The following is a 21,253-nucleotide window of genomic DNA, read 5'->3' as shown; positions in this document are numbered from 1 at the left end:
CCGGGATAGAGTGCCACCAGACTGTCCTGGGCTACCCCCCTTTCCAGGGGTTATGGCAGCAGCTGAGCGCTGCTGCAGCTCCAGAGCCAGGCTCACAGCTCAGCCTGGCTCTCCCTAATCCCCAGGCAGGAGGGAGCGGGAGCAGCAGTAATGGCATTGCGTTAATGTGATCCTCTGGGCCGGCCACGCCGCCTCCCAGCGCCGGCATCTGCGGCAGGGCAGATGTCAGATGCAATCACTTCCATCTAACCCACTACCCCAGATTCTCCTCCTGAGGATGAGCGTGGCCCTGGCACCGCCCCCGCTGTTCGCCTGTGACAGCGAGAACATGCTTTTAGGGCAAATTGAGCAATGATGGGGTTGTGCCAGCCTCTCACCTCTGAATACTGGGAGTCTTTGCTCAAGCTCAGTGGTGGGGCAGAGGACCCATCCCACAGCACATCCCCCCATTTCAGAAAGCACCCTTCAGCATGGGAACTGAGCTTACTTTCCCACTACATTCAACCCACAGCAATGTTTTTCACTCCATGTCCTTTATCAACCCATTTTCTCACTTCTCCAAGGGCTTCTGCCTTCTCTCTCCTCGCAGTCACCTTTTCTCTGCCAATGCCTGAGCTGTCATCTTTCTCCTGGCCTCCTGCCTGGCCCAGCTGCTTTCCTGACCCCATTTTCAGACAAGGTCCAGGCCGGGCTCTAGCCTTTAGGCAAGCCCAGCAAAATGGCCTTGCCAAGGGTGGAAATACCCAGGTTCTTTCATTGTGGTCCAAGTCACAAGGGCAGCTCCCATACAGGCTGGCAGCTGTGCTGCTCAACCGGCTTGAGCCAGCGGCCAGGAGGTAAATAGCTCCTCTCTGCTATTGGTCCCACAAGCTGCCACTTTCTTGTCCTTCATCGCTCTCATTTCAGTGCTCTTGGCTTCCTTCTGCTTACTGCAGTTTCCAAGATCTCCCAGGGAAGCGATGAGGCCAAGGTCTAGGCAGAGGCATCCAGTCTAACAAGCTGGAGATCACTGTGACAAGGGCTGGGGCAGTGTGCCTGGGGTTCCCCTCCAGCTCACCCACCCAAGCATGAAGTGAGAGCAGCAAAGGGAAGCCATCTCCTCACTCCAGGCTGGAGAGAAGGGCCAGGATGAGCCACCCTGGACCTAAAGGCTGTGCAAAACAATCTGCTGGAGAATGGGATTCCAAGGCAGACTTGGTGCCTTAGCTCAAAGCAAGCCATCATGCTGCCTTCAGCCAACCAATCTCTGGGCACTGCAGAGCACCCAACACCATTTCTATCCTCAACCAAGGCTCTGGGCATGGGGATACAGCAACTTCCAGCATGAGACAAGCAGCAGCTATTTTAGCTTTGTAAGAAGCACTAACTACCACATTTAAAAGCCTGGTTTAATTGCAGGCTCGGGCAGTTCAGCCACGTGGCAGCCACTTGCCCTTTCTGCAGAGCAACACACAGCTTTACATGTCCATGTGTTTCTGACCACCACCTAAAGCAAAAAGACTTCCTTGCCTTAGGAAGTATCACAAAGGTTCTTCTTGGAGATTTCATGTCCCTTATCTAGTTTGGTGAGGGACTGTGATCCTATCAACCTTGTCCCATCATGCAGACAGCCTAACACTGACAGCTTCCAGCTGTGCCCGACCCTCTGCCCAGTAGCACCATCAGGAAGTCTCAAACTGTCCAGGTTTCGTTTTGAAACACCAATGCAGTTACAAGAGCCTAAAAGGCACTTTCCAGCTGTTTTGGTCCACTGATGCAGGACAGACATCTGGATCTTCTCCTGTGGCAGCTCAGACCAACGGAAGGAAGCCCGGGCTCTGCTCCAGCAGCCATGCTTCCACCTCCCCTTCCTGATCCAGGCTCACACCAGCTAACACAGCAGCAGCATGCTCAGCCAGGCCATGAGAAGGATCTAGTGCCTTTGAAACGTGGTTCTGGTCCAATTCCAGTGACACTTTTTGCAGAAGCTAGAAGTGGGACCCCCATCTGGATGGGGAACCCCAAAACCCCTCCAGCCCTGCATAGACAGGCTCTCCAAGCAGCAGATTCTCTCTTGGCACAGACACAGTCTCCATCTCCTAGTGGATGCCACCAGGAAACTCCCTCCAAGTAAAGCTGGCAAATATTTGGGAAGAATTTTGGAGCATGTTTTAGGAGCAAGGGGTGGCTGCATGTGTCAGTCTGCGGCCACAGGAATGTGCCCAGCATCCATGTATTGAGCAGTTCAGACCTTGCCATCTTCTTGGATGGCATCCTCTCAGAACATGGCCCTCTGCAGACATCAGGCCACGATCTCCTCTGCCCCAACTGACCAAGGTCCTCCCTTCCCTGCTGCAGCAGCACTGTCCCTCTGCAGCCAGCCGGGGAGGGCAGGGGAAGGGGGCGTGAGAGCTGCATGCTTGGCGCTCGGCCATGCTCCCTCACTTGATCGCTGGGGGAAGCTGAGGGGCGGGGGGGAACGGGGGATGAACAAAAACAGAAGCAGAGTGACTTCATCTTAAAAGGCAGCTGCAACTTCCTCTGTTTGCAGGCTTTCCAGCTTTTCCCAGCAACACAACAGGCTTCCTGCGGTCCTGCCTTGACACCCAGTGGGCATTCAGCGTGCCGGCAGCTGCCGCTCTCCGGTGTGAATTATGGCTGCTAATGGCCACGGGTGCCAGCTCCCGCCTTCCTCCGGCTCCAGCGCCAAGCCAGATGCCTGAGCAATGCATGGAGCACCAGGCAGATGTCCAGGGCTCCTGTCAGCCATGTACAGCCCTCCCCCAGTCCTGTGTCAGTCCCCAAAACAGATGCAGCGGTGAAAATGTTTGAGGTCCCAACACTGGACCAGCAGAGAGGTCACAAGGGCAGGTAAACCCCAAGGTAAAGACTGGAGTCTCCTGTTGAAAAGGGCAAAGGGGGGCTCACCAAAAAGTCCCTCTGCGCAATCAGGTCTCAAAGATGCAGAGGGTCTTGCCTTCTGTCCTAGATGGTTTTCGCTGGTGGTTGAGATGCTGACAGAACATTTCAGCTCGAGCAGCTGTTCTCCTTCCAGCTCTCACTGACACTAGGACAAGTCATCCCAGTTCTCCCTGCTTCTGACCCTCTTCAATTTTCATTCCCCCTCTCCCTCATGTACAAAATCTTCAGGACAGAGCCATGGTTATCACTTGTCCTCTTGACCCAATGCCTCTTCTTTTTCTTTCCCCACCCAGCTCTCCATTTCAGCCCTATGCACATCCACTTCTGCACTTGCTAAACTTCAAGGACTGAGCAGGGTCAGGGCACACCAACCACAAAAAAGCCAGGGAAAATCGTTTAACCACCATAAACCAACATTCAGGTGCCAATGAAATTACCTGTACTTCCAAGAGAGAAAAAAAATTAAGGGCATCATTAAGACCAAGGAGTAGCTGGACTGTGCAGAAATGCAAAAAAGGAACAGAGAGTACAGACCATCAACTTGAAAAGCTGATGCTTGCACTGCTCTGGGATGTATTGTGATGGGCATCACGCTGGTAGGATGCAGCTAAAGCAAGGCAATCCTATTTTAGGGATCACAACAACAAATAAAAATATGCATCAGCACAATTAAAGTGTTGGAAATCACTACCTCTGAGCAAAGAAACTGCAGGCAGCAGGAGGAAAGGAAAGCTATTAGAGCAGATGGAGCTGTCCCCCAGTTCACATAGCTGGATGGGAAGAAAGGTATTTGCAGGAGAGATTGTGCTGGGCACAGAACTGGTACAGGGCTGACAAATGCCACAAAAGGCTGGCAGGTGGCCAAGAGCTGTGCAGCCCCAGGTCCAGCCCCATGGGCCTGGGCTCTGGCAGGCTGCCAAGACAGCAGCATGGAACACGGTCAGTCTCTTCAGGGAAGAAACACCTCAGTTCATCATACAGTCAAGACATTTTGGTGCAAATACATCAGAGAGAAGCAGTCAGCTCCTAGAGCATCCCCAGTCATCCACCCTCCTGGGACCCAAGAGACCCCAGCTGCCTCCCAGCCAGCCCCAGCCCAGCCCCTGTCAGTCATTATCTGTACCCCAAGAAGCTTTCTCTTCTTCTCAAGCCCCTCTGAAGCAACAAACAGCCCCTACCTGGTTACTGTGAAGACACCACTGTTGCTGGAGTCACCAGAGGCATCCAGAGAACCTGGGGGCAGAAAAACAGGAGACACAGCTACATTAGTGATGTACATTACATTGGTGATGGGGAAGGTAAACAGCAGGACTGGGAGGCTGGAGAGCTGCATGACCTTCTGCAAAGACACCACCAGTCATTGTCTGAGGGTCCAGGGACCCAAGGGATCCCTTCTGCCTGCATTTTACTCTCCTTTTCAAGCCCTTCTCTGCTGCCAGACAAGCTGGTACAGAACTGCACTTACCCAGCAAAATGCAGATAGGCACAGCTTCAGACCACTGCCCCAAACTGGGTCCTGAAGAGACCAGACACATCCTGCTGATGGTTTCAACCATTCTCAAAGAAGCAGCTCAGAACTGCAGGGCTGCATTTGACCCTCTTGATTTCAAATCCTAGATATACCACATGCACAGTGAAAGTAGACTCCAAATCAGGACATCTCCACTTGGCCATAGCCTGACTCCAGGTCAAAGCCAAGCGACTCAAACAGCTTTCCAACCTCTGCTCCATGCTAAAACTGGGTCTCACAAGCACGGTGACAAAGCATTACAAGATGAACTTGACTCTTTGTGCCCCCTTGTGCCAAAAGCCTCTACTCACACAAGCAACATCACCACATCAGCACACCCAAGGAACAGAGCTGAGTTTCTCATAGAAAGACATCATAATTTTATCTGATCCTGATTGCTTCAATGTGCAATTTGACATCACAGGGGCTGAGAATAAAGCAATTAAGCTTTCTGTTGATATTTTAAAGCTCTTCTGTGATAGATTTTAATACAAGATATACAATACTGCTCTGCTACGGCAGTAAATTCTTCTGCTTTACCTCATCTAGTAAAAAATACTGTACAGAGTTAGGTAATGAAAGCTTTTGAACCTTTATTGAAGACTAAGATGCTTATTTAGACTGATATTTTGAGGTGCCTGGGTCCACATTATGGATAAAAAACAAAAAAAAGGAGGAAAAAGCATGTTGCATTGGCCGGGAATCGAACCCGGGCCTCCCGCGTGGCAGGCGAGAATTCTACCACTGAACCACCAATGCTGCGCTGTGCGCTGCCCCACGCGCCTGCGGCGTGCTCCTGCCACCCCAACTGCTGCCCACACCCCACTGCCACCGCCCCCTGCCCCGCAGCTCCCCCAGCAGCTCCCAGCTTCCCCACATCCCACTGCTGCTGTCGGACAAGGAAATCCCTCAGTCTTCGTCCCATCCTCCTGCTCCCTCTCATGGCAGGATTTTCCAAAAGCCACTGAGCGTGTTACAGGAGAGCACTGGGCCGAAGGTGCAGCTTTAGAAGAACTCAGATGAGCCTTTGTGATTTAAACATTAACACGTACTTCACACACCTGAACAACAAAGATGTGTTGTGCCAGAAGAAATGTTTAGTCATGCCAGGACAACAGCATCCAAGGGATGTTGGATGGCGGCTAACACCACTGCTGTTCCTAAGCACTGATTCATGGGGACCACTTAGTTTCTTTTCACTTGAACTCTCCTTCAGGTCTCCCATCCCATTTGCAAACTTTCACCTCTTACGTTCTCGAAATTTTAGGACTGGAACAATACCTGCAAGATGGTCTGGAGAGCACCATGAATCTGGAAAGGATCCAAAATTCTTCTCCTTTCTGTACTTAACCCTTCCCCACCACACATATCCTCCATGAACGTCTTGATGCTCTCCCAGGACTAATACAGCTCTCTGAGTTCTTCTTTGGGTGATGATGCCTGCTCCCAAACTACAAATGATCTTTTTCAGGTCAACTTGGTAACTATGTTGAAGGGGAGCATGGTGAAAGGATGGGGATGCTCACCAAGGCACACAGCAGTGCAGCACCACTTGGGCTCCAGGTCAGACCAATGACTCTCTCATGCAGCTTGCAACAAGCATGTCTGTCTCACCAGAGGATCATCTGTGCAACATGTTTCCTAATAAAGCACAGAGGTCCCATGTACTCTTAGCTGCTCCAGGACACCAAACCAACTCAAGAACTTCCCTTGAGAACATTCCCTTAACGTTCCTGACACCTCTACTGGTCCAGACCAACTGGGACTCACCGGTGGTCACTGCCTCTGGCCTGGAGTCGGACTCCTCCGAGGTGGGCTCTGCTGGTATGGTCATTGATGGCTTGGCCTCATCCATTTCATCATCCTCTGGGATGACCAGCTTCATTAGGCTCTGGTTGCACACGTTTGCCACCTCCTTGATGTCTGAGTGAAGGCAGTGTAAGGAACACGCAGTCCCACACATGGGCAGGTGCTGACCATGGAGAAGCCACTGCAGCCCCACCAGAGCTGCCCCAGCCCAGCTACTGCAAGCCCCCTCACATCCAAAGGGCCAGTGTGGGTGCCAGCACTTGGCGTGAGAACTTTTCCTGCACCACAAGGGCAGGACACAGGCACTGGAACGGGTGCTTCCCTGCGGGATGCTGTAGCAGGAATGGAATGGGAGCAGCTCTGAGCTACAAGGATACTCTTCTTGCGATCATCGTAGGAGAGACACGGCAGGACGGCGGTCAGGATCCCTGAGGAGTAGGGCAGCATCACCCGGCCAGCCAGCTGGATGAACTCCCGCATCCAGCACATGGCTGTCAGCTGGATCAGGTCATCTGGAAGACACGAGACATACAAGGGTGAGGGAAAGGGCATCACAGGCTCCACACGCCAAGGACCACCTGCAAGCAAGGAGCTGCCTCTGCTCCATCCCGGGAGAAGCTCATCTGAGACAATTTAGTCCCAGAGGAGATCAGTGAGACCAGAATTTCCAGTGAGCTTGAGATGAAACACAATAATTAGGTTTCACTTAACCCAGTTCAACCCATAATGCAGGTTTCCTCATTTACAAGTATTCTGTCAAGCTTCCCAATGCATGACATTTCTTCAGTCACACCCCCTGCACCTGTGTGTCTGGGTCTACCATCACTCCTAGAGGTGGGGTTTTAACAACCTCCCTAAATTCTGGAAAAGGCACCATTGCCATGGCACTCTGTTGATGCAAGGCCAGATTTTAAGCTTAAACAGTGTAAATTAATTGAAGTTTGTTTAATCAAGAGCAACCAATCTACGTCTATACTTTTCTATCTCCCAGGAAACCCACACCCATTCAACAGCATTTACAGAATACAATGAGCAAAACTTGGGAACAAGATCCTTCTCAGGAAACACATCCAGCTGCAGCTGTAACCCTCTGCCTACACAGCAGACCCAAGGGAGCCATAGTGCAGCACTGGCACAGAGCCCACACACATCCCTGACACTCTGACCTATGCACCAAGTGCAACCAGAGGTTACAGCAAGACCTTAAAGAGATCCTCCTAGAAGTGCTGGATATCCACAGGTGTCAAATACTTTTTAGGCCCCTCCCTCTTGGAGGATGCCAGACCTGTGTTGTGGCTGGGGGATCTGCAGTACAAAAGCAGTTGTGGCAACTGTAGGAGAGCTGTCTGTTCCCTCCTTTCAGTGGAATTTCCATGAACAGTGACAAAAAAAAAAGGTGAGTAGCTGAGCTGGTGAACAGCCTGCTGGAAAACTCCTGGCCTGAATCTACAGTCGGCACCACAAACCAGGAGGCTGGTGCTACTGCCTGGTCCTGTGCACTCACCTGCTGCCTGGCAGTGGATCACCAGGATATTGGCCATTTCTGCAAACTTCACACTGGAGGGATTCTTCTTGATCTCCTTGAGGAATTCCCCAAGAGCCACCTCACACCTGTGGAGAGGCAGAGCAGCTGGTCAGCGCTCGATCACCTTAGACAGAGCAATTAGGGAGAACTTATAGAGACTGTCTTCTCCAAATGCATGTGGAGGGATGCTGGGGGCACAGCAGAAGTGTTTTTGCACAGAGGCAGGGGCACGAAAGATGAGGCTGACAAGCTCACCCTGCCCCACAGCAGAGACTGCACACAGGTGCAAGGACAGAGGTGATGGCAGCAAAGAGCCCCCCGCAGCTTCCACAGCTCCCCCACAGCCACCCAAGTTCTGTGGATATGGAGGTGCCTGGGATGAGGAGCAGTGAGGCAGGTGATACCCAAAGATTTCAGTGCTTGTTTCTTGACATGTGGATGCTGGGAAAAAAAAGAGATAGGGAGGATCCAGAAAGGCTGTGCAGCAGGATAGACCCAGGCCAGTCTCGCCACTTATGCCCTACGAAACCAGTCCGGCCACTCTCTCCCACCACAAAATGCCAAGATCCTTTGACTTCCATGAGAACACGTAGACATTCATGCGCTTCAAAATGCCTCTGTCTTGGGACCAGCAGTGTATCTGTGCAGCAAACTCCCAATCCTTGCTTCTCTTCTCCAGCCAGGAGATGCTAGGCTGGAGCTCTGCCTTGCCAAGAAAGTTTCTCATGCTGCAAGTTTCTTCAGAGAGCTCATGCCCATCCTAGAACCACACATGAGCCTCTGTGGCTCTGAAGTCAGGTGCTGGGAAGGCAACAACTCAACCAAGCCAAAACAGTTTGTCCCCCAGTTCAGAGAATGGCATCCTCCATGACCACGGGACAGGGGAGACCCTTGCCAAGGGACACTTTGATCCACTGCCCAAGCCAATTTGTCTCCCACCACACACATGGAGTTTCACTGCATTTACACACAAGAGTTGAAAATCAATAGAAAAAGTGATGGGTGAACAGCGAGCATGACACAGTCCTTGCAACCAGCCAGCCTCCACACTCACATTTTCCGTATCTCCTTGCTGTTGTCTCCCAGGATCTGGAAGAGTCCATCTAGGATTTCTGGAAGGTAATCCAACAGGTTGATATCAGGCACGGACTCTAAGACCAGGATCTAGATCAGGGAGGAATATGAAAGAAGAGGTGAGTTTTCAAGACACCGACTAACATCACCAGCCCAAATGTGGCAGGATACTGAGGAATTCAGAGCTGAGCTGTGTGGGGTAGGGGGAAGGAAAAGAGGACACTGTGGAGCTGCTCATCTTGGGAAGCAGCTAAACTAGCACAGCAAACAAGCAATCAGCCTGCAGCAGTGCTATATTTCCAATCACAACTCTGCTAAACAAAGCAGGAATCAGGAATGACTGCCAAGACACATCCAGGCAGACCCTGGGTGGCAACGGCATGGCTGAGAGGGGGAGCACAGGGGAACACATCTCCCCAGACTTCAGCCAAGCACCAAGAACTCCTGCTTTGTACAGAAAGGAGAGAGCACGTGGAGATCCCTTGACTCCTGGAGAGCAACATCTCTCCATCACCTCTGCATGATGGAAAGCAGCCTAGCACTATCCCTTGGGAGACCATAACCTCTAGAGCACAGTATGTCCATTTGTACAAGCGACACTTTGAGTGTACTTTCTAACTTGATGTGCCATGTCCTGAACAGGCTGACAGAAGTGCACTGCCATGTCCCTGCCAGCAACAACAAGGTGACAGGAGCAGGCCTTTTAAAGAAGCAGGTAAAAAACTCTGCTGCCTTAAAAACCTGCCCAAATAAATCCAGGTGCCTGAGCTCACCCATCGCTGTGGATATCTGCAGTTTGCCTGGACATGGGAAGTTGATGGGACACAATGCCCTGGAGTTCAGAGTGGCAGGCACACAGAGCACCCTGTGTACCTACCCAGGATATGATGAACTGGCGGGCGTACTGGTTGTTGGAGTAAATCCTCTCCCGCAGCAGTGGGATGAAGCCTACCAGGTCGAACTGGTTGCTCTCTGTCACGATATCCTGCAGAGCCCAAGCAGAGGGTGTTAGAATGACTGCCAGCACGCAGCATGCAGCAACCCGAACCCAGTCTTTTGAAGCCATGTGACAGGAAAAAGATGACAAGCATGAGTCTGCAGATCATGAGACCTGAGGAGAAGGAATCATGCAGCTTTATCCAGGCAATGAGCTGGCAATCTCCCTCAGGCAGAGACTAATGCTGAGCACGACCCAGAGAGGGATGCTCCTGCCTGCTGCGTGCCAGCCCGGCTGAACAGGAAGATGGGAAGCTTCTCTGATTCATGCCTCAGTGCTGTGCTGCACACATGAGGAAGCACTTCTGATGCAGCCATGTGGACTGGGGTGGGAGAGTCCCCTGACTTCCCTTTACAGCTCTTTCCACACGCTTGGTAGATTTTGCTGCATGGCCGAGTCTCTGGCTGTGATGCAGTGGAGCAGATCTCCCAACAGGATAGTTTGCAGCAGCGGACTGCTGTGATAACAAGGAGCAAGGGCAGGACCTGGTACCTGCTCACCTCTGAACTGCAGCAGAAAAGGAACTGGGAGGTCTGTGGCAGTAAAAGCCCATCAGCACCTAGAACAGGAACGGGAACCAAGCCCACATCCTGAAGTAGCAGCAGAAACTCCACTCACATTATAACTCCCTTAGGCAAGGGAGAGAAAGCAAAGGAACAGCCCTCCTGCTGCCTGGCGCAGCACTGCAACCCTCAGACTCAAACCTTGCTCCCATGAGCTGAATGCACACATGGCACTGCATTAACCCATCAGCCCCTCCACCCAGCTGCCTGAGAAGGCCACCAGAGCCTTGATCGAAGATGCTGCAGTCAGTGAGAGAATAAAATGTTTTTACAGCAGCCACAGGACTGAGGTGGGATGGCTTTAGCAGCTGCAGCCTTGGGAACTGATGTGTTCCCAGCCAGGACATGGCACTAGCTTGCACCAAGGACTCTTGGAGAGCAAAAATACCTTGAGGAGGCGATCAAGGAGCTCGGAGCCACTTTTGACATTTGGGTCAGGATCAGCAGCCAGCTGTGAAAGACAGAAACAAAGAAACATTGCAACAGTGGGTCCTAGGCCTGCCCCCTGCTCTGCAGCACGGTTCCCAGTAGGCTCACAGGACTGTTACTCTCCTTTGACAATACAAGGAGAGACATATAGAAGTCTCTTTATTTCCAACTTCTTATTAGGCTCCAAAAAATTCTCCTGAGAGACTTCCTAAGAGGGAGATCAAGCACACATCACCTCCCCAAGCTATGCAGGTTTTCATGGGCCAGCAGTCACACTCTCAAAGAATAGAGAAATGCAGGTAACCATGAAAATCTGCAAAGGCAGACACACAAAGTTTTGACACTACAGACCAAACAAAGCCAAAGTGTGCAGAGCCACTTTACCTGCAGCAGCCCTCTCAGGCTCATTTTCTAATACAATTCAACAAGGAGCAGGAGAATACATCCTGGAGGTGAGGACAGACAACAAAGTATCTTACAATCAACTTCATACCCACAGTATTAGTGGCTACTGTGTAGAAACTGCTCATTTTGCTGATCCTTGTGGGTCCCTTCCAACTCAGAATATTCTGTGATTCTGTCCTTCAGACCTGTCTGGGTCAAAGTAAACCAGTTTGCTTGGAAAGAAAACCTTGGACAACTCTTGACTTGGAGATGATGACGACGACTAGTCCTCAAAAAGCACACGGGGGTTAAGAGGAAGCTTCTTACCTTGCTGAGGCCATCAAAGAGCACATTGAAGTGTGGGAGGACAGAGCCCCTGGCCACCTTGACAATGTTGTAGAGAGCCTCACAGGCGTAGTACCGCAGTCGACTGTCAGCATCATTGAAACACGTCAGCACTGGCTCAATCAGCTCCTTCAGGTACAGCCCAGAGTCCTGGGGGCACGAGGAGTCTGGTTAGCTAAGGATCATGCCACAGAGAGTGGGAAGAGATTGTGCTGCCCCGGAACATACTGCAAATACTCAGGCCTGTGATGGCTTTAGTGCACCTATGCAGATGGATTTCTGCATGGGCCAGTGTCAGCAGCGCACAGCAGGAGAGGGAAGAGCTGCAACTCTGGTCAGCTCTTTTAACACAAACTAGTACCCAACCTGCTGAGCCTAGTCTCACTGCTGGAAACTGAAGAGGGACAGAAGCCCTTTAACCACACCTAGGCAGCTGCCAAGATGTAACCCAGGCCAGAAAGTGCTCCTGGGCCCAGAGGGTGTGTGGCTGGGTGTGCTGGGGAAACTCCAACACAAGGCAGCTGTAGGCTGCAATGCAGGGAGGGAGCTGGGGAGCTGCAGGGCCACCAGCCTGACTCTTCCTATCACACAAGAGGAGCTGCTGTTCTCTCACCACAACTTGCACAAGCCAAAAACCCCACCATACCTACCTTGCCCAGGGCAATGGAGCAAGCAGCGAGGCCAATGAGCCCTCCTTTCCGGCTGTGGGGGTGCTGGGAGAGCGCAAACTCCTGTGACAGGATCTGGATCACGTGTTTGATCTGGGATGTGTTGTTCTGAGCCACAAACTCTCGCACCAGCCTGGAGACAGGACAGGGAGGCACACAGGGAGGTTTAGGTTCTGGCTGATACAAACATTGAGGGGCTTGGTGACAGAAACAGGGACTTTCAGCCACAATAAACACCAGAGAAAGCAGTACTGAAATGGGGAATCCTTAAGGAAGCCAAAAGTGAAACCAGAGCTCTCCCCTCCTCTCTGCTCACATCCACCAGCAGCTCCCTGCCCTCCCGCTGCTCCAGCCTGCACCCTCCAACACTGTTCATAAACTCTCAGCCCATTATGTGCTCTCAAGGGCCAACCCAGTGCAGCTGTGTGCTTGCAGAGAAGTTACCAGGTCTTCAAACACCCTCTCCAACATCACAGGTTATCAGGATCATTTACCCCCAGCATGGCACAGGATGGGGGCTCAGCACACACCCAGCTGGTGGCTTGGCAGGGAATTGGTGCCCACCAGGCCTACACACAGTGCCACGGTTTTGAACCCTTCCAGCCACCCATACAGTGCTTCAGTTAATATCCCATATATTTAACTTTACTACTAACAGTATATTTCAATATATTCCTAAACAGCCCAATATTTAACAAAAAGCCAACACAGTTTCCATATACAATACCTGCTTCTCCCCAGGAACTTGCAGCTCATTATCCAGAGATAATTAACACATCCGCTGTGGATGAAGAGACTCATATCCCTGCTCCTGCCTACAGAACTGCTTCCAAGTCCCAGCTTGCCCACCCAGCCCTTCAGCCCCAGTTTCCTGTTGGCAGAGCTCTTCGCCAGGCAGGGAGGCGCAGGCAGCTGCACAGGCAGCTGTGCAGGCAGGGGGCACAGGCAGCTGTGCAGGCAGGGGGGCACAGGCAGCTGGGCAGGCAGCTGTGCAGGCAGCTGTGCAGGCAGGGGCACAGGCAGCTGTGCAGGCAGCTGTGCAGGCAGCAGGAGCATTGGTGGTTCAGTGGTAGAATTCTCGCCTGCCACGCGGGAGGCCCGGGTTCGATTCCCGGCCAATGCAGCGCTCTTTTCCTCCTTTTTGCTTGCATTTCTGTCCACAATGCAGACTCAGGCACCTCAAAAACTGCCTAAATAATCATCTTTACCTTAACTGCCAAAAAAAGGTGCAAAAGCTTTCACTGGCTAACTCCACGGAGGGTTTCTTTGGCAATAAATGAATCTCACATTGCTAAACAGGTCCACTGGCCAGTCTTGCACTTTATAATTCAGGAAAACCATTACAGAAGATGTTTATGAACTTTCCTCTCCAAAATTACAAACACCAGCTCTGCTCTCATCTCACTCTGTGCAAAGCAGCTGCTCCCTTTTGCCCTGGGGATACCAGGCAGTCCCTCCTTAGTCCAAAGCCAAGTTCTCCAACAGTTACAGCCTGATCCACATTCACAGACTGCTTTAGGGATAATGGCTCCATTTCCAGTCCTGCTCCAAGAAGAGAAACACACTGAGCTTGAGGAAGACAGACCATTGGGGTGATCATTTTACTACCTGCGTTTTACAGATGCAGCTTTGTTTAAACAAGAGTAATTTTACAGACTTCCTTCATGAGTTTAAAGGACTCAAGATTTAATTAATGAGGCAAAAAGTGCAGCATCAGAGCCTGCAAGCATCAGGAGCTCTTCCTGCATTATCAGCTGAAGCAGGAGGTGGTTCCTGAGTAAAGAGGCAGCAAGTCTCTCCTGGCTTGATGCCATGGACATGGAAGTGATGCTGCTGGGGCCATTCTGTGATGGGTTTTAGATGAACTAAACCCAGAGAAAAGGTTGGCCCTTGCCTTTTTCCTCCTCACACTCTTCCCAAGTTGCACGTCCAGCTTGATCAGATGAACTGCCTGACCCCAAAGCAGACTTTGGTTGGTGTAAGGCCAGCATAAACCCTTAATCCTGGGCCAGAGCAAGCTGGAGCAGAGCTGCTTGGGTAAGGCACAGAGTATCACCCCTCACAGTGCAGCAAAGAAGTTACTCAAGTGCTCCTGAGGCTGGAGTTATGAGGACACTGCAAGAATCCCACCTGGCAACACTGCAATCCACCCACAATAAATTATTCCTATAACAAAGAGAGAAAATGAGAGAAAACTAAACACACCAAACAGCAGAAGGGGCTCGCTGGGTTGGGTTTGAACCAGAGCACACACTCCCCTTGTCCCAGGTGCCATTTTTCTCTGCTGACCTCTCAAACAGCACCCTCTGTGTTCGAGGCAGGCAGTTCCAACACCACATCCCCCACTGAACTCTCAGCACAGCAACTCCATCCCCACCTCACCGACTGCCCCGAGTGCCTGACTGCTCCCCTTGCAGCCTCACATCTCCCACCCAAAACTCACCCACCAGTTTGGACCACCACCCCCAGCCCTGTGCTGGGCTGCACCCTGAGGCGAGGTTTCAGATCTCCTGCAGGAGCTGAGCTCTCAGGCAATGCCCAGGCAGGACACAGTCCTTCCCAGGGAAAGCTGTGGCCAAGCACGGCACCCAGACCAGCACAGTGAGGGTGAAAAGACAGGCAGGGAACACACGCAAGCAACACCAGAGGGGCAGCGCCACAGCAGAAGGTGCCTGCAGACCTTTGCCTGGCACGCTCCAAAAGGAAGGCCCCAGATCTGCTGGAACAGCAGCTGTGCAGGAAGAACCAAGGGCAACACCCGATGGCCAGGGGCAATAGTAACCCTTCCCATCTCTCTAGGCAGGATCCAGCACGGGACACGTTTGGGTGAGCCCTCGGGGGAGAGGCACAGGAGTGTCGCAGCAGAGCAAGCAGTACATTTCCAAGGAATTCCTACAGGGATGCCACTCACGTATTCACCTCGCACACGGCTGTGCAACTGCAGCGGGCACCCACGGCGGAATGAGCCTTCTGCCAGGGGCTCCTGGGACGCGCCCGGAGCCAGCGGGTGCTCCCTGGCACCCAGGAGCTGGCACACTCGGGGATGAGCTTCGGTGCCCGGTGGGACGGGGCTGGCAGGCAGGGAGCAGCTCTGGGACAGATCCCTCCTGCCCGAGCACCGCCCACGGCGCTGTCCCCGACAGGGTCGCCGCGTCACCTCAGCCCTTTCCGGGGCTGCCGGGCCCGCAGCGTGCCAGGCCAGCAGCGCCGGTAGCCCGGAGGTGAGCGCCATCCCCGCAGCGCCCGGCTCCCACCGGGCCGCTCCCTCCCGCCGCCCGCTCTACGGCTGGACCCACCCAAGCATCACCGGCCGGCTCCCGCCACCCCGGGGCCGCAGGGAGCCCCAGCACCGCGACACCTCTCCCCGCCCTTCCCGGGGCACCGGGCCGGGCTCCCTGACCCCAGCACCGGGGTCGCCCGCACCGGCACCGCCCTCATCCCCGCTGCCCTCCCGGTTCCCCGCAGGCTCCCGCCGCTCACTTCTCTATCTCCAGGGCCGCCACCTTCCTCTTCTCGTAGAGTTTGTCGGTGAGCGCCCGCACCACGCCGGGCGTCAGCGGCGACAGGTCCCGCTCCGCGTTCATGGCCCCGCCGCCGCCACCGGCGGCCACGTGACCCCGCCCGGCAGGCGCGCACACGTGACCCCGCCCCGCCGCACAGCGCCCCCGCGCGGCGCGGAGACGCGCTGCACCCCCGGCTCATTAACAGCCGGCTCATTAGCAGGAGCGTCATTAGGGAGAGACGCCTTCGCCCGGCCAGCCCGAGGGGCACAGTCCGGTCCTGGCCACAGGCTGATGTCTAAAAGGATTTAGCGGCCCTTAATCACGGATTAATTTGACATTTACAAAGTGATTCGACAGACTTTGCTGTAACCGTAACAGCCACTCAATTATCTGTTAAGTGTTTAAATTAAACTCCCACATGCATTCACACAGACACACCGGTAGATGTTAGTAAGTGTCCCCAGCTATACCTATTAAAAATTCCCCTCAAGTGCCAGTGAAATATTTGGTTCGAATGCCCTGGTGCTCCTTAGTGGGTGAGGGTTGAGTCCCAAGGCGTGGGGCATTGGTGCAGGCTGCAGCACTTCAGCTTGTGCAGACCGATTGTTTGTGCCTGTCCAAACATCTCCCGCCCCAAGGATTCCCCCTCTTGTGCCAGCACAGCTGGCCACCTCACACTTCACTGGGTGCTTCCTGAAGGTGACCAGGACATCTAATTTCAAGCTCGTGCGGAGTCCTTGGCACATCCAGCATGGAGGTATTGTACCACGGGAGAACCAGAGTCCAGACTAAACAGGAATTACCGGCAAGGACAGGACTGACAGCAAAAGGGATGGATGTGGTGAGCAGCTGTGCCAGGAATCTGCACCTCACTGTGGATTTATCTGAGGTTTGATAAAGGTAGGAACAGGAGTTGACACTTGCATACCATGGAGCCTTTTCTGCAGGGCCAATGCCCAGCTCTCATTCTATCTGCTTCCAGCCAGCTCCTGCCATACGGAAAGCTGAGCCAAAGAGGAATTTTGGCTTCTGCTGGCAGGCTGTGGGCTCAAGGGCTGCCTGTGTTCAGGCTGGTACCTTCCCACATGCAGCAAACACCTCATAGGGTCCACTGATGTGGTGATAATGCCCCACAACTAAACCTAGCACGTCCAGAAGAACAAAAAAGCTTCTTACAACTTGCTAGGAGGAAACCCTGCAAAGATTCCATGAGAAAAGCTTGGGGGACAGAAAGCCCAAGGAAGAAAACCACATCTAATATTTGGCTGTTGCTTGGCCAAGTTGAGAGCAGGGCACATGTTTTCCCTCTCTGGATGATCACACTTTATGGTTAATGAATTTACTTTCTCCACAAAAGTGCTCAAAAATAAAGTGAGAAAAGGGAACACACAGAGCACAATGACACAGGTGTGAGTACAGGATGGCACATGGATTGACACCACAGTGCCACTGGTCCAGCACAGGGAACGCAGCACGTCTCCCTGCTGCAAACACAACACTTAGCACAAAGGTCAAGTAAAATCAGACAGAAAAAAAAAAAAAAAGGTACTGAAAGTAATGAGCAGAATGTAATTAAACCACAACCAAGTTAATTAAAATGTAGTAAACAGGGATCAAATACAGTCTAATGAAACTGGGACATCGCACATGCCCATGAGAACAAAATGTGAGTTGAGGGACACGGCAGAAAATCCCCCACCACCTTTCCTGTGTTGTGCTTAGCTGAAGAGGACAGACTGGTCAGAAAATCACATTGCCAAGAAGAACTCCCTTCCTGGAGAGCAGAAGTCAGTCATTTGCTTTAAAAGAATTTCTGAGACCTGCTCCCAGGTCTGCCGTATTTTGGGGGACCTTTCCTTTATGGGACAAGCACTGGTTCCCAGACCAGGCCGTTCCCTGAGCAGGTCCTCACGTGGACAGGTACGATGCCATCGTTACAAAGGACCAGAGGGAGTTTCTCTGAATCCCCCAGCAGGTGCCTCTTGAAGCACAGCACAGAGTGTGCCTGGGCACAGGACCCTCACCCAAGGCAGATGCTCCTCTCCACTGGTAGTGAAGGTCAGGCTTTTGGCTTTAGTTCTGTGCGGCTGCAGGAGAGGCACAGAAATAATTTCAGCTGGCACTAACCCACTTCCCACCAGGCAAGCAATGCAGCAAAACACCCACTGTGTTTTCCCTGGCAGGTGCTCCTGTACCCCACAACAAAGCCCCCCTCACCCCTCTCCATCCCAGTTGACTTAGGGCCATTCACAAGAGGAATCTGCTTCAAAGAGACAGAGCCTTCCAGAATAACACTTTAAAATCATTTCACTTAATTAAATCATGCAGTACAGCAGGTAAAAAATGAGGCACCAGATGAGACATGGCAAATCCCCTGGCTGCAGTGATAGGAGACATATGCAACAAGCAGAAGCACAGCATGAAAACAATACAAAAGCAAGAAGGCAAAAATAAATCAACACCACCATCAGTAAAGATTATTTCCAAGGACATTTAAAAAGGAATTGCTTATTAGGGCAGAAAGCTGACTTCCCTTGTTCCAATTCAGCCACTAAAAGGTTGGGGCCAGGTCAGAGTTCCACCACAGAGGTCCCAGGGCAGAGCAATTGGGCTTCTCTTGGATGAGGGCTCCAACCACTCCCTTAGCATAAAATAGCTTCATACACCCCAGGGAATTACCCAGAATCATCTCATTTTACAGAAACAAGGAGGAAATCATGACTGCTGACGTGCTGGCACAGAAACTGCTTCATCTAAGCCATTGTCCTTGGAAAGCCCCAGCTCAGCTGTAGCACATCTCAAACACTTCCAGTTGGCTACCTCATGTTGCCCTGTCTTTATAGTGATTTAGACAGGCTAAAATATCATCCTCATTTTTCTGCTCTGCTCTGTCTAACAGCAACTACTGCCTCACAGACCATCTCATGCCAAGCACTCTAACATTTTGGTTACAGATTAAAAAACAGTCTCATGCCTAAAACCACACTCACTTATTTGCAAAGTGACTCAGGAGGGGTGGGGAGGGCATTCAGGATTGCTCAGCCACAGTGACCTGCTCTCCCACCTGCAGACCCATTTCCAGCTGGGTCTTATCAAATCCCAACAGGTTTTTTGTCTGCCTCTTCTTGATGCACAGCACCTTCATGAGCAGACCCTGGAATGCAGAGAAAAGTTGCCAGAAGCAGGTGGAGGGAGGTGGAGAAGAAAGAGCAGGGCTCTTAGCTCTGCTTGCAGGTCCCTGTTATCTTCTGCCAAATTCGATTAGGGTTTAATTACAACTTAAAGGGGAAATCTAATTTTGATGCTAGAACAATGCATATATTTTTCAATAAGAGAGAAATAAGCACATTCCAGTGAACTCTGCAAGGAATTAATTTCCTCTGGGGCCACTTGTTGGCCATTTGCCTGTTTCTCAGTATTCCTATTTTTTTAGAACCAATTTAGGCTTTTGGAAATGGGAATGCTGAATCAGTGTTCAGCTTTTAATCACCCCATCTCCCCCTCAATTGGCTTTGCTGGACCTGAGCCTGCAGGCACTTGCTCCTCCTGATGCTGAGTCACCTGAGGCTGAGGACTTGGAGGCAGCTGAGGGTCCCAAGCATCTGGCATGAGAGCAGCCTCTGCTCCAAAGGGCTTGGCATGGTCCTGTTGCTGCCTCTTTCCTGCTGAGGATGCTGTGACAGCTCCCTGTTCTGCTCTGCATGTTAATTAAGCAGGACAGTATTTTCTCTGGGTCCCTCAGCAGCCACCATGTCATTGTGCATGGCAGAGCTGCAAGTGAAGATGCTCTCCAAGCTATTAACACCTCAAATTGTTCATCAAGAGCCAGCAGAAGGGCAGCATGTCAGATATTATTTCTGGTCCACATTAAGAACTGTTGGTATTCAAAGTGATCAGAATAAACTAATTCAGTCTGACACCAAGGGAATCAGGTATCCAGACTGAGGAAGGTGAGATCAGTAGAACTGAAACATCCATACATCCAACCTTGCTGGAGCCCATCAGCAGAGCCTCCCAGCATCCATCAGACACACACATTAATTTTGGCCTGGGGAGAAAAATGTTTTTTTTCCTGCCTGGACAAAACTGTTGTGTGCTTAGATTTTTTTTCCCCTCTTCCAACTGTTCAAGCCATTTTTTCCTTCTCACTCTCTAGTCACTGAAATGTCTTACAGAGAAATCTCTTTCCCATAGCAGAAAGTTAAGCCTTTGGGTTGTATCCTGGCCACTCAGCTTCTCTTCCTATGGCATTACCATAATCTTGGCCTTGGCCAGGGGTGGTTCCATCTTGGAGCCACCTGGTATTGGCTCTGTCAGACACTGGGGAAGCTTCTGGCAGCTTCTCACAGAAACCACTCCCGTAGCCCCCCCCGCTACCAAAACGTTGCCATGCAACACAGTATGTGCCAGCCTTTCACTAATCTGTAATACTGCTCAGATTTTATGATTTGGCCTGCCACTACGTTTGTGTCAGAGAGGAACCTGCAGAGAAATCACAGTGGGAACTGCATTTCCTGTAATTACATTGCATCCTCACTGCTGGATAAAGTCTGCCTAAAAATGTTGTTGCAACTGCTGGTGTACTTCTATTTTTAATGTTGCTCTTTTTTTTTTTTAATGACATTTGAAATTAAGTTATTTTCTCCATGGGAGCTCTGGAGGTCTAGAGGTATTTTGGTAACCCAGAAACATTCAATCAAAATAGTTTAAAAACTGAAGAGGATCTTTAGCCAGGCTGATGTGTAGGCTTGGATTTCTGTTTGCTCCTTTAACCCTTTCATTCCAAATTCAGTTCCACCTCTGAGAGATGGGTCATTTGTTATGTTTTGCATTCTCCTTGGGAACTGACCCTATTTTCTTCCCTCAGGGTTTGAGCTAACCCAATCTAAGGCAGTCTCATGACTTTTCTGAAAGAGATAAGCTAAACTATTTTTAAGTCATCTTTTCAAAAGTCTTTCTATAGAGAAAAGCCTTCCCTGCAGGGAAGGCAGCCCAAGAAAGGAAGGGAAAGAACCTGTGTGCCTGGTGTACTGTTATTTTGCCAGGCACTTTTGAATTTATTTTGTGTAAAACTCTCTTGAAGTGGCCTGTACATCATCAGGCTTCTGATATGTAGGCACCAAGGACAGGGGCATCAAAGTAATGCAAAGATGAGCACACATACTGTGCCCCATGCCCCTCACTGGGATCTTTTTTCCTCACGTTTTTGTTAGGCTGTGGTTTTCCAATGCCACCTCCTGCTGCCAGCACACAGTGCTTTCCTCGATGTGTGCTAAAAGCAAGTCCCCTGTGCAGCCTTTCCCCTTTTTATGGACAGATACAACACACAGAACTGTCCCAGCAGAAGATAACCATCAATGTGTCCCCCTTGGAGGCAGGGGTGCATTTCTTATTTGAGCATGACGGCAAAGCAGAAATGTTCCTTTTAGACCCCTCCAGCATGAGGCTGACACCAAAGGAGAAGCAGGCAGGGGATGAGCAGATAGGGCAGGCACTGTACAAATGCCCAGGCACTGCACAAATGCCCAGGCCCTTCTGGTCATTG

At 51.5% G+C, this 21,253-nt stretch overlaps 1 protein-coding gene and 2 non-coding genes across 4 annotated transcripts in view; 1 reads left to right on the top strand and 2 right to left on the bottom strand.

The window, feature by feature from the left end:
• The window catches only part of VAC14 (VAC14 component of PIKFYVE complex), a 59,155-nt gene extending 43,345 nt beyond the window's left edge, over positions 1-15,810 (bottom strand). The window contains exons 1-10 of one of the 2 annotated variants that reach the window (XM_041458889.1): positions 15,686-15,810; positions 12,188-12,338; positions 11,520-11,687; positions 10,768-10,830; positions 9,697-9,804; positions 8,800-8,909; positions 7,725-7,831; positions 6,598-6,732; positions 6,182-6,334; positions 4,080-4,134 (exon numbers count right to left, since the gene is read on the bottom strand). In XM_041458889.1, coding sequence (XP_041314823.1) covers positions 4,080-4,134; positions 6,182-6,334; positions 6,598-6,732; positions 7,725-7,831; positions 8,800-8,909; positions 9,697-9,804; positions 10,768-10,830; positions 11,520-11,687; positions 12,188-12,338; positions 15,686-15,789 — 1,154 coding nt within the window. In that variant the 5' untranslated portion in view covers positions 15,790-15,810. Of the gene's footprint in view, positions 1-4,079; positions 4,135-6,181; positions 6,335-6,597; positions 6,733-7,724; positions 7,832-8,799; positions 8,910-9,696; positions 9,805-10,767; positions 10,831-11,192; positions 11,333-11,519; positions 11,688-12,187; positions 12,339-15,685 lie in introns of those variants that run through there. The other variant, XM_041458890.1, reaches the window with a different exon arrangement.
• TRNAG-GCC lies at positions 5,100-5,170 on the bottom strand. The gene has a single exon. It is a non-coding gene; the product is annotated as a tRNA-Gly (tRNA).
• Positions 13,258-13,328, top strand: TRNAG-GCC. Its single transcript has one exon. It is a non-coding gene; the product is annotated as a tRNA-Gly (tRNA).
• Positions 15,811-21,253: the final 5,443 nt, after the last annotated feature.

This window comes from Pyrgilauda ruficollis, unplaced genomic scaffold, assembly GCF_017590135.1.
Source record: "Pyrgilauda ruficollis isolate IOZ18807 unplaced genomic scaffold, ASM1759013v1 scaffold13, whole genome shotgun sequence".
Classification (NCBI taxonomy): Eukaryota; Metazoa; Chordata; class Aves; order Passeriformes; family Passeridae; genus Pyrgilauda; species Pyrgilauda ruficollis.
The sequence above is the reverse complement of the archived record's forward strand: the minus strand, read 5'-3'. Positions and strand labels throughout refer to the sequence as shown.